Source organism: Gasterosteus aculeatus, chromosome 9 (genome assembly GCF_964276395.1).
Source record: "Gasterosteus aculeatus chromosome 9, fGasAcu3.hap1.1, whole genome shotgun sequence".
Taxonomy (NCBI): domain Eukaryota; kingdom Metazoa; phylum Chordata; class Actinopteri; order Perciformes; family Gasterosteidae; genus Gasterosteus; species Gasterosteus aculeatus.
This window is the reverse complement of record NC_135696.1, coordinates 9,967,022-9,980,299: the sequence shown is the minus strand read 5'-3', so window position 1 is coordinate 9,980,299 and position 13,278 is coordinate 9,967,022. Positions and strand designations below refer to the sequence as shown.

Genomic DNA, 13,278 nt, shown 5'->3' with positions numbered 1-13,278 from the left:
CAATATTCCAATACTGGAAAGACATCATTTTGATCTATTAAGCCAAATTCCAATGCCAATTTTTGAAGTCATCTCGGAGCAAAGTGTATTTAACCAGGTTTTCTTCCTCTGACGCAGTCAAATGAATTGGGTTTGGTGAGGGGAGGCAAAGTACCCCAACTAATTAGCTTCTGAAAACCAAGAGAGCAAACCCGCCCCTAGCTTTCTGATTAAAAGTTGGGTTTCTATCAAAGTAATTGGAAATCATTAAAATTTTGAAAGAGCCACATTCTCTTTGAACTGTGCCTGAGGGAAAAGTATCTCCCTGCGTGAGAGTTCCCATTAAACAACAGCAGAACTCCTGCATTACGGTGTTTAAGCAATGCTTCTTGGGTCAACTTCATACAAGATCGATTGCAAGTTTGGCGCGAGATAAGATGATAATTGCTTCAATCTTCTGTCACTTCATTCCTTTCACGTTTTCAACAGTGATCTTTGAAATTCAGCGTTTTACTATTTGTCTCCCACAATCCTTCCTTACAAAACTGCGAAACTCCCCCCTCCACTCAATATCTTTACAACTATTCCATCAAATATTTGTCACCAATCAAGTGAACCAAACCCACAGACATGCTTCCTAAAAGTAGCACATTAACTTTCTTGCAATTCTTTTCCCTGCAATTGGATTTTTGATGCATAACACCTTCATTTTCCTTGATACAACGAGGATAATCAGCAGCGCCCTGCTCTGTTCTGTCTTTATTGATTGGACACACAGGGAAATCATTGAGAACAAAGAGAGGGAGGGAAGGCGAGCAAGCCCGGTTATGGGAACGATCCATAATGTATCGGAATTTCTGTGGTGTGTTTTTGTTAGATTGCCATGTTCTACTCATTAAAAGTAGTGCTTTTTCTCCTATGTTTGGAAATAAGTGGCCTATACTTAAGCGAGGAGGAGAAAATCTGGGGTCAAGATCTTCTGATCAAACTTTGTGTCCATTGTTCTGATAATTGTCGGCTTCTACCAAGCATCTTGATTTTAAAAAGGTATTTTTTTTTTCTAATACAGTTGTGCCGATACTCAAAGATGCACGCTTGGTCCGGGGGCCTCAAACGTCCAATAGCAAAACGCAGCGTGGCCCCCGGTAGTGTCTGCACAACCCAGTTGGGTGGAACAAGAGCACAACTTTCACACAGCAGACTGTAGACTTATTTTACTCTTCTTCTTCTTTTGTAACTTTGTATTTAACAAAACAAAAATGACATCTTTTATATAAACCAAATGTATCTGTTTCATCCCAACTCTGAAAAACAATTACCTTTTTGTTGCCTAGATTAATCATCATTGTACAAAACCGCTTTAAATTGATTTTAGTTTAGGAATACAATAATAAAGTTGTATTTGGTTAACTCTGTAAGATGAAGCATTTTTTTCAACTGGATAAAACCTCAGACTGAGGGGCTTTTCCCTCCTGGACCCATATGAGCCAGAAAATCAATTTACGCACTACTACTTTTTTTTTTTTTTAGAATTAAATTGCTAGCTGTATTATGTTCAGGGTTGACGTTGTCCTTGGTAGGTGCTTGGACGGTGGGGCAGGACTCTGCAGTCAGAGATCAGGATTCACACCTTCAGTCCCTCCTGAGCATGTTGAAGCAGGGTTGTTCGCGTAAAACGCTTATTAAATAATTCCATGCCGTTGTGTACTTGTGACTGTTATTTATTTTATACAACCGAAATCTGTCCCTAACTTTCAGGTTTTCCAGCATCCTATGCAGAGAGAATCCTCGGCCATCTTCCACACAGTATTTGGTTGGTCTCAAATGTAATACTACCGGTATTCCTGCTGTCAGTGCTCATTATGTTGCTCTCCTTTCCGATTTGATGGATTCTTTTTTACACCGGGCCAAATGACGCCTTAGTAAACTTACGTCATTGTTTGTCTTTGTTTATTATTGTTTATCTTTACTAATGTTTATCATGTGTTGCTTTTGTACACATCTTCAGGGTAAATGTTAAAACAACAACATCCAGTTAATAATTAGCAGTCTCGACATATTGCCACGCATCTGTTCCGTGTGTGTGTGTGTGTGTGTGTGTGTGTGTGAGTGAGAGAACTCAGCTGTTGGCTGTTTCTTAGTGTGCATCGCACACGATAGACGGCTGTTGATATCAGATTTTGCCACAGAGCCAGTTGTTCTACTGCGGGTAAAGACTATTACAAATGCCTAGAGGTTTGTTCAGCGTGATACTGAAATCACAGCAGATAAAGAACATTAAAGAACAAAGAACACACACGTAGAACCACAGGAGAACTCAGATTTCCAAACAGCTCAAATGTTCCCAATCCAGACGAGGAAACCGACAACTGGTGTTATGGGAGACATTTTCTAGAACATATGATTTAAAGGTGTAGTAAAAACAATCTGAATTTGCAGTCAACTTAGCAATGCAATGGTCCTTTAATGTTACGTCTCTAGCTTACGTTCCACCATTAAAGAGCTTTTGCCTCAGCCACACAATAAAACAATACCAGATGTTGAGTAATGGCAGTAGAGGAACTGTTCTCATATATTTTAATATCTGGTACTATTACAACAGTTAGTATTATTGATTAAAGTAGCCACCCAAATTCAGTTGGGTTTATGTATAACCTTTTGAATTACTTTGTGAAAAAGCATTTTGAGCTGAAGAGTTCATCAGTTCCTGATATTTGTCTCTGCTCAGGTACTCTGATCACACACCTTTTCTCCCAGTCCATTTGTCTATCACGTCGTTGTTCCTCCAACCGTTTCTCTCTGTCCTCTAGGGAGAGGGCGTGAACTACCCTCCATTATCTATCTTTGTATCACTACCTTTTTTTTGGTTCACTTCCTTTCTTCCTCCTCCCCTGAAACATTTCCTGTACAACTGGAACTTTAGTCTGACCAGAAATATCTCTAAGAACAATGTTCCACTTTCAGTGCTGTGATCTCGGTACACAGGAGAAGCGTTAGTTTGAGACGTGCATCAGTGTATGAATACAGATTATGATCAGTGGAGAAACAACTTATGTACCCAAAGAAATCAGGGGTCTGTTATCAGGTTTTGACCCCTCGATCTCATCAACCAACATGTTGAGACAAAAGATAGCTCTTCGCCGTTGCTTATTCAAAATGTCTCCTTTCTCTCCCGGCAGCAGCTATTGGCACTATAAAGTATATTTTGATCGTAGAGCGCACGACAGTCCTCTGTGGGCCGAGCAGGACCCTTGAACCTTCGTTTAGATCGGGTTCGAGGTTATGCAGCTGCCCCCTTTGATGGCTGTGGAAGTGCTGCCTTAACCTTTAACCTGTGTGTGTGTGTGTGTGTGTGTGTGTGTGTGTGTGTGTGTGTGTGTGTGTGTGTGTGTGTGTGTGTGTGTGTGTGTGTGTGTGTGTGTGTGTGTGTGTGTGTGAGAGAGAGTGGATTGAGCACAACATTCTGGTTAGAATCCGAAAAATCAGAGTCTAGGTGTAGTATTCATAGTTTGTTGTAATTGTGTGATTGCGCTGTCAGTTGGTCTGAGTCCATGAACATGCATAATCCTCAGAAATGACCACTTTTTTGTTTAGTTCTCTCTTTTTGGACCTCTGTTTTACTGCTGCTACAATTGGTGACCCAGGACGGTTCCATTTTCCGGGACAAAGTGTAGTTATGTCAAAAAGGTTCACAGGAGTCTTTTTGTTGATCAGATTATTTGATCGTTGACACGCTGTGTCAGCGCGTTCCCTTCTCGTCCCGACTGCATTGTACAACAGCAAAGGAGTGAATGTTCTCCCATTTCTTTCGGATCTTGTTCTCGAGGACGTGGGCCTGAATGAGCACATCTTATTTGGAGGGGGATGCTGGTGATATGAAGGTGGAGCAAAGGTGGTGTGTTCCTCTTTGAGGCAAACTATTCTTTCTGAGCTCACTTTTGATTCTCTGATGTGCATCTGTGACCTCATGCTGTGAATGTGTCATTGAATTTACGCTTTACTTTTCCTTTTCACATACGTTTTGTAATTTATCCAGCTTTTCTATTTCACCTACACAAAAGACTACCATTCTCAGAATATCCCAATTCTATTTAGACATCCAATTAAGTCAATTCTCAAATGTTCTTGTTAACTCTCTTACCCAGAGATCTCCGTTAGACTTGACATTCATCATTTCTTTCATCAATGAGCCACTGTAACCTTTTTCAATAGATGCTGCATCACACAATCTCCCCTCACGATCACACAAGGTGCTTCTTTCACCCGCTGAGTCGATTTTATGAGTTTTCTCACCGTTTGACTCCTTGGGTCTTGACGATTTGGAGTCCCCTCACCAACTGCACAGAGAATAAACTTGTGCTGAAATTGAATTTAAAAAAAGATCAGAGTTAGGGATCCCAGACAAGCTCCTGACTTGTTGTGCCAATAGTTGAATTGCACTCTTGACAGGTCTAGACTAAAATGTCTTACATTAATACCAAATTGTTACCGTTTGGGGGATGGTGCATGGGACAAGCATCGGGGTAAATGTGCCCCGCGATGGTAAGCTGTTCTCTTTATGGATTGGCTGGGGCATCTCCCACATACGAACCTGCAAGTCTTTGTTCAAAAGGGTTTGTTTTAATTTTAAATCGTCTTCTGATGACATTAAGATGGGGAACTAGTAGAGGACTAGTGTCCTCATGCCCGCATTATCCACCATTGTACCGATTTTAAGGGCACAACAGTTAGTGGCAGTCAAACAAGCAATCTGTAAAATAGAGCATGTTTATTCCACTGAACTCCCAGAAACAGAAAAGGTAGCTCGCTCGCTCCTATCTTCTGCAGAGCTGCTGGACAACTTACCGGCGTCTACTCTTCCAGGGAGAATGTGCTTCTCTCCACATGTCCTCTCTTTCACTGGCTGCCTTTTATGCATTTCCCTGTTGCAGAAATCCGTTCTATGGAGCTTACTAAACCTGACGCCAACCCTCCCCTCAGGCACGGATGCAGACGCCTCCCTCTGCACTGCATGGTCATTACACAAATCTAAGATGCTTGTTTTACTAATAGGGTTTCCTCCGGTTTCTCAAGTAGTAATTTGTTCATCTATCACACATATCTTTCTTTGATAAAGTTTGATTAAAACTCCCCAAAATGATTGATTTTTACATGTTTAATTTTAACCGGCTAAAAGATGAGTTCCAGTTTGATTTATTAAAAGACCCTAATTAATTAATCAGTTGCCTGGTATAGAACAATCTCTCTAAGGTTTGGTTATAAAGTGAATATCAATATGGGAAATTGAAAGACCGTAAACTGGATTATAGAATAGAAAATACAGTACAATCACTCAATGTATCTTTAGTTTAGGTTTCCGATTGTATGTCTTATAATGTATTTTCTTTTTCACTTTGTGAGATGCTCATTTTCAGATGATCAGTTGACATTAAAGTCAAACAGTGAGGCTCGGCCCCTTTCATCGATTTTTCATGGGAGCTGAGAGACAATCACAATCTAATTTCCCAACATATATTGTTTTGTCGGTATTCTCAATGATGGCAACTGCTATAGTTGCACACTTGCTTATAAACTGAAATTATAAATCCCTGTGTAAGGACAGTATCGTCTAATTTTGCATCCTTTGTGTCAGTCCCAGCATGTTCTGCTCTACCAATTACTTACAAATCATAGTCCTCTCTATTTGTTAAATTATTCTCTTATCCTTTGTGCTGCTGCAAATACCCATTTTCTCCACAGGGAATATTAATGTTTCGTCGGATCTTTAGAACAATACAAGATTGCACTGTTTGCAAGGCATATTATATCACAAGGATCACAATGCAGTGGCCGCAGATGTCATTCATGCTGCAGGATGCTGCCTCTTAAGAAGATGTGTCTTCCCAGTGTCACGCTGAGCCTCAAGTCTGCTGACGTGATTGATCGCCACGGCAAGAAAAAGGAACTTGTTCAAAAGCGGGCTTTTGAGTTTATTGTTTCCACCAAAAAATCATCTTCCCATCTGACTTCCTACTCAACAAAAGGTCATATTTTTCAGCTTTCTAACGATTGCATTCTCCTTTATCACATCATTAAAAAAGCAATGTTGCATTCAGGAAGGCGTGTGCTGCAGATGGGTGAAAACAGCGCACACACTAAATGCACTGTAGTCTTTTTATTGTCTTTTGTTGGGAAGCTCTAATGTTTCTCCACTCGGATGTGTTTTTCTGTCAGGCAGCTTTCTGGAATACTGAGACAATCCTAATGAAGCAAAGCTGAGATTGTTTTCCTGACCTCCTCCTATTTAGATTTGGGAGCAAATCAAGTACACACACACTTTTCTCAAGTTGCCTGTATTCTTTTTATTTATTTTTTTTGCATAATTTATCTTTTCCCCTGTTTGGAGGGAACAAGCAGCCATGTGTATTTATGTTGAACTATTCAGTATTATGACTCTTTTCCTCATGGGGCAAATTACTTTGTCATTTTGTACCACGATATGCTGGGCGGATAAATGTATTCACCTTATCTTCAACTTTCACATCTGTTCCTCTCGTTCCTTGAAATAACAAGTCTGTTAACAAAGGACGAAACGGCTGCAGTTGCAGAGTGCTCAAGCTAGTCTTTTGCTACTGATTAAATTATCAGTCCGGCGCCCCAGTGGATGCATAAAGGCATGAAATTGCTTGACATTTTTTCGCTTTACGCACTCTGCCATTAGCCATTTCCTCAGCTACATTTCACAGCGAGGAGGAGAGCATCTGAAAGTCGTTTTGGAGTAACTATGGGATTTGTCAAGCAGTGCGTTGTGTAAAAGTGTTGAAGTGTGCAATAAAGTAGCTGTCGCTTGACATACTAAAGCTACTCTTACTACTATTTTTTTAATATCCCGTGTTAAACCCCGATGTACAACAAGCGCGCACGCACACACGAACGGACTTCCTGTCTGAATGGATATTTGATGGATATTTTACAAAGCAGAGTTGCAGAGGTACAACATTTACTCTTCGATGGTCATAACTTCATTTTCATCACCGAACTTCTGTCTCTTTCCAGCACACACCAATACACACATTCTCTCCAGGAAGGCAAACCTCTAATGTACCTTGACTCTCTCCTGTCCCACCTCAGTAACTCCGTAGGGACTTTTTAAAACACCCCAAGGCTTTCTCTTTTCAAACTTTTCTTTAATTTGTTCCATTTTTAACACCTGCAGGATTCACTGGGTGATTTCAACACGCCACTAACCCCCATCCTGCCACCCACTAACCCCCTTACCCAGATGCTTTCTTGCTGCATTTCTTTGATTTGACTCTAACGGGCAACGTTTGGTGCTTTTCCTTACTTCCCGGCATCACCCAGGCCACAATTTTAAAGTTTTCAAAGAGCTCATGGATGAGGTTGGCTGTGGCACTGGAGGCACTGAAGCAGGTGACTGTGCATTTAGCGTGAAAAGGTTAAAGGTTTGCGTCCCAAATGGCAAGGTGGTGATAAGGTGGTCTGGCTTTCAATGGTTCTGAAGAGGAAAAGGGCAGGATGAATGTCAGCCAAGTCTTCTGGGAAATATAAATCACAGTAAAAAGCCCAGATTTTAACATTTTTGCACTTCCCATTTGCACCAAATAACAGCAACCAGTAAATGTGTCCGTTCACATGTAGGCAATGATTGTACACAAGATCATTAGATTCTAAAAATTACATATTTGAAGAATTACTTCAAGAATTCACTTCAAGAAACTGAATGTGAAAAATGCGGATTACATTACATGTCATTTAGCTGACGCTTTTATCCCAAGCGACTTCCAATAAGTGCATTCAACCATAGGGTACAAACTCAGGGAGACCTGCCAGGAGCGAGTTGCAGTAGTCCAGGCGTGCGATGACAAGATCCTGAATCAGTACCTGGGCTGCCTTCTGAGTGAGAAGAGGACGTATTCTCCTGATGTTGTAGATAGTGTATCTACAGGATCGTGTTGTCGCAGTAATGTTGGGAGTCAGGGAGAGTTGGCTGTCGATTGTGACGCCGAGGTTCCTGGCGGTTAAAGTGGGCGTTAATACGGAGTTGCCAAAGTTGACAGTCAAGTCCTGGGTCGGAAAGTCTTTTCCTGGGAAGAGAAGTAGTTCAGTCTTGTCGGGGTTGATTTTCATGTGGTGGGTGGACATCCACTGAGAGATGTCAGTCAGACAGGCAGAGATCCGTGCCGCCACCTGGGTGTCCGAGGGAGGGAAGGAGAGAATTAGTTGTGTGTCATTGGCATAGCTGTGGTAGGAGAAGCCATGCGAGCGAATGACCGCGCCGAGAGAGTTGGTGTAGAGCGAGAAGAGAAGGGGACCCAGGACGGAACCCTGCGGAACTCCCGTAGTAAGAGGACAAGGTTCCGACACAATGCGACACGGATGCTTAGAGGTAAGAAGAATATAAACTTACTTGATAAAGGACTGATTTAGTATGAAGCAGGAAAACCACACGGAATGAGTGATGGCTGAAATGCATTTGGATGCTTTGCTTTCAGGACCCTGGTACCTGCATGCTGGCTCGCCCTCCTGCTCTCCGGGGTGTTTGAGCAGCACGGAGACATTGTAGATATCACGAACATTTGTGCTGTTTACAGCAGTTCTGCATAAGAAGTCAATAGAATACCAGGATTTTTTTTTCAGCAACCCTTAGACGAATTCATACTCAACAAATGTTATTCATGTTGACAATATTGAAATGAGGTCCAACTTCAGGGCCAGGTGTTTGTCAATAGAACAACTTTATCTTTTGAGCCCCAACTAACCACAGAAGCTCTGTTCAGGTTTTCCAACCTTATTCCCAGCAGGCAAGACCAAAAGACAAAACGGAAATGATCAATACACTATAAATATAAAGTAGAACGTTGCTTTAATAAAATCACAAGGTGAAAAGTTTGATTGTTAATCTCTACTTCTATTTCCCACAAATGCATATGTCAGGATTTTTTTAAATGCAAGAATTAATCCTCCTCTTCGTTTTTCATTTAGAATATGTTGGGCCTCACCTTTTCCCCCCTGTTTTCCCCTAGAAATGAATTGGGATAAAAAGCATTCCATGTTGATCTATTTCTGCCTGCTTATCTTGTCAGGTTGGACAAATATGGTGTTTTATAAAACGGCCTTGTCGCAACTGAAGGTCAAAACAGATCAATGACGGAACGGAGAGGGTGTAGTGGGGTTCTACAGTGAGAATTATAAGCAGAGTGGAAGAGAACATATTTCTTTCTGATAATAATTAATTTTAAAGTTAACCTCTCACCTGGAGACTAAGCATTTGTATCTGTAAGACACACCTTCATACATTTTCCTTTTAATAGATGATTACAAAATATTAAAAAAAATATGCTCCTCACTTTGCTGCCATGAATGTGGGAGGTACGGACATTTTTATATGTGAGACGACAAATAGTCCCCCGGGGTTCCAACGCCCCGTTTTTCACTTAGCGGCAGTTTTATCTTTGTCTTAAACGCTAATTGAGAAGCCAAGTATTGGATGAAGTATAGAACAAACTGATGGAGGTCTCCACCCAATTTCTTTAAAAAATAATAACTAGTGCATTGTTTACAGTGTTATTAGTGTTTTAGCAGAACTCTTCCAGTGAGGAACATGACTTTTTGTGTAAAATGAAATGGTAATATATCCATTAGCTGTTGAGATAATTCTGTCCAGCATTTTCATATCTTACTTATCTTCGTACTAACGAGACAAAAGTCTTACATTTTCCACTGTGAGGCTTCCTTGAGAATATATCAATAATAATGCTAATGTACTGATGTTTAACTGCTAATGTTACCTTGTTCCTTGTCTTAGTTGCGAGTGTTGGCATCAACAAAAAAAGAAAGAACCCTGCACTTCCTGGCTTTAAACTGCCAACTCAACACGTAGTTCTGAGGCCCTTGTGAGAATGCTGATACCTCAAGTACATGAGCTACGGGCGCATTCGTAAATTAGGAACATCATCATTCACAGAACAGTAATAAAGTACACAGCATTAACACTGGCCTCCAGACTATCATCCAACACATCAATTATCCAAAGTTAATCAAGTTGAAACCGCAAACCCAATTTTTCAGCTCTTAATCGATGTTCATGGCAATTTTATTATGAAACCCATTCGTCCTGGTCCTGCTCAATGCATCACACAGCAGCTTTTTTCATGGCTTTCTGTTGCCAACTCGACCGACGGGGACAGAATGGATTTCTCCGTGCGGTCGGGAACCGGACACATTATCATACAAGTTACAGAATCTCCCTCTCGGACACTTGCATTTCCCTCCGGCTCATTACATTTCTCCCTGAGTGCATACACCATGTGTAAGACAAAGTCTCAGTGATGTTCCCCGTTTGTTCTCAGCACTGCCGTTTTAAAGCCTCAGCATTTTATCTGTCACCTTCTTGTTTTCACTCCCTTATTTCCATTAGAAAGAATCTCAGAACCAGAGGTCTTTCACCTTTTTTGTAAGCAAAATTAAAAAATCAATATAAACATTTTGGGTACAACTGCACGGTTGATATCAGATATGCAGATATGCTCAGGGAAATTAAAACATAGGGTAAAACGTAGGTCAAGAAAGTAAAAAAAGGACATGTGAGTTGGGACAATGACAAAAGCCGTCAGGGACTGTGACGCTGAGATTGAGAGACGGGGACAGTAGACAGTGATGGCCGGTATGTGTGCATCTGCCCATCAGAGCTGGTTTCAGCCTCCAAGCAGCGTCATTGTAATTGCCTCGACTGTCCAACCAGCCGAAGATCCTCACATCACGGCTGATGACCAGTACAGCTTCCCTCTCATGTACTCTGTTTGGTCGTCTGTCTTTTTTTCCTCTGACTGCTGCGGGACACGCAATCTTTTTTTTCAGTCCCAATGTGAATGAGTGTCTGCTTCCAGCACTTATTTCACTTGGATGCTCTTGTCTGCACGGCGGTGAACCTTCGCCCACATGACTTCTCTTACAGTAGCTTTGTCTTTAACCAACAGTACGTAGCACAGCTGGCTCTGACATGCTGATTGAGGAAATGGTTTGATTTGTGACGGTCATTTCCATCACACTGAGTGAAATAAAGTGCCCATTTAGTCTGAAGCGGACCCATAAACTCCCATTTTCATTAAATAAGGGTAGGAAATTAGAAGGCTGAGAAGAGATTATTCTGATGCAAACTCTCCTTCAGCCATTTGTTGAACCTCAAGTGTCATTATGTCATCACTAGTAATATGCTCAAATTCAGCACATCGTAATGGAAGTAAAGTCTAATTTGGAATTAAAGTAATTCCTTTAGATATCAGTTGGTGTTTTTATTTTCAAAAGACAAATTTTAAAGACTCAACACAAAATGAAATGGCTTCTCAGGGTGAATCGTTTTTCCAATCGCGTTAACAGACTGAAAAAAAGGAGATATGAAGCCATATTGAAATAGAAATATATCTATGTGCATGTCGATTTAAAAGGAGGAAACATCGTCTGGGCGAGCTATTTTTTGTCTGCAAATCTTTGCATCTTCAGAATAAAAAAACAATTTAATTTACCAAAGGGCCTCTGAGGAAAATAGTGCTGCGTCACCATGGAACCAGAAGCAGAACCAGGACAGCTCGTGGGAACTGCTCAGTGCAGTTTTATTATATAAGGGATGAGGTTGGAGTGCTGAGTCATAGCGTGCTGGGCTTACTGGTGAGGCAGACTGAGATCACGCGATCCTACCACAGAAAAACACAGGAACAGCATGTTCGCACAGCTTCAACTGTGAGTTTGAATTATCCATTAGTACAAGGTTGGAACGCAACCATCCGGCGGGTGGGTCGAGGTGTGAGACAGAGCGACATTACGATGCAAACGGGAGGGAGGGAACTTACAAGAAATACAAGTGGAAACGCCAAGAACGAGGCGGAATCATGATTCAATCTGCATTTTCTCTATTAAAGTGAAGGACATTACCAAGGTGGTGCCATCGCTAACCCTCGTTCACATACCCCCGTTGTTTGGCCCCAGACTGGCCGCTCGTTCTAAATTCAGGTAATCCACCCTTTTTAGGCTGGTATGCTTTATCCCTTCAGTTGGGAAACCAACTTTCCGAAGTACCCTTGAGCAACGATTCTCTGGAAAATTGGCAAAAAGCAAAGCCTTTTTTTCGTAGTTGGATTTGTTATACTTGTAATTCTGTCTGCTTTGCCCAAAGCTCTCTCTTTAATCTCACTTGCCAACGTGCCCTTGAGCGAAGCACTGTGCTTATCTGACCCCACCAAGCGGTTTAATCATCTATTGTTTTCAACTCGGAGTCACAGTCTTAGCTTTTGACCCCTTGCGCTCCAAGCGGAGTGACGCCAACCGTGGCCAGAGCACTCAGCCACAGTGCCGTGTGATAGCTCATGTTCGTTCTTGTAGGCTTCCTCAAAGGCAAAGTTAGGCGTTGCTTCACAGATCTGGTGGAGATCTACCGCCACAGGGAAACGGTTAGTCATGTGAGGATGAATAAATCCTGCAAAAAGTGAGCGTGTTTGAGTGAGCTGAAGGGCTGTATGCGTTGGAGCAGCATCGGGGAGTCTTGGTGTTTCCTCGGTGTACGGGCCCAACCTGTACCACCGTGGCCCTCTGCTGCTTTTGATCGAGCAGCCAGGGGATTGGGAGCCGCATTTTCAGTCCGCTCATTATCGATCCGGTCTTCATGCTCCCACAGGAGAAGAAGTTAGCAGGCTTCTTTTCATACAAAATGTGTTTTTTGCATGTGGAGTTCCACAGCGTGTCTAATGTGTGTTTATGGCCCTCAGGCTGGAGTCACCGACTCGAACCCTGACCCTTGAGGCCCCAAGAGGGGTGGAAGTCAATGCCGGAGTGGGGGACTTCACGGCGTACTGTAGGAAAGACCTCCTCTTGCAGTCCTCAGAAGGAGAGGTGAGTGTCTTCCCATGTGGCGCTGTGTTTGTGTGTAAGCTGATCAGTGTGTTGTAGTGTGTCTGGTGTGTGTGTGTGTGTGGGGGGGGTATTTTCTTGTGGGAGAGACAGCTATGGTCACGTACAAGAGACAACACAAGGCAGAGTTGTGTGTGTGTGTGTGTCTTTAGACTCTATGGCACTCTATAGTGCTGGGCCCGCTTCATTAATGTACCTTATTAGGCTAATGAGCGCCATCAATCCAGGCGACCTTGTCCTCCTTCTCTGCCCTCCTCCTCTCATCCTTCCTTTCTTCCTCTTTCCTATTTGGGAGAAGTGACTTCATTAAAGCCGGTTTGATGAGGTTCCCTGTCAGTTGCTTCTGCTGTGTGTGTGTGTGTGTGTGAGGGGGAGGAGGTCTGTGTATATCATTTTTAG

The 13,278-nt window shown here is 42.2% G+C and overlaps 1 protein-coding gene across 1 annotated transcript in view; it reads left to right on the top strand.

Annotated features, from left to right (window-relative positions):
• Positions 1 to 13,278, top strand: part of LOC120825454 (zeta-sarcoglycan) — a 258,783-nt gene that overhangs the window by 226,053 nt on the left and 19,452 nt on the right. The window contains exon 7 of the mRNA XM_040187064.2: positions 12,738 to 12,861. Coding sequence (XP_040042998.2) covers positions 12,738 to 12,861 — 124 coding nt within the window. The remainder of the gene's footprint in view (positions 1 to 12,737; positions 12,862 to 13,278) is intronic.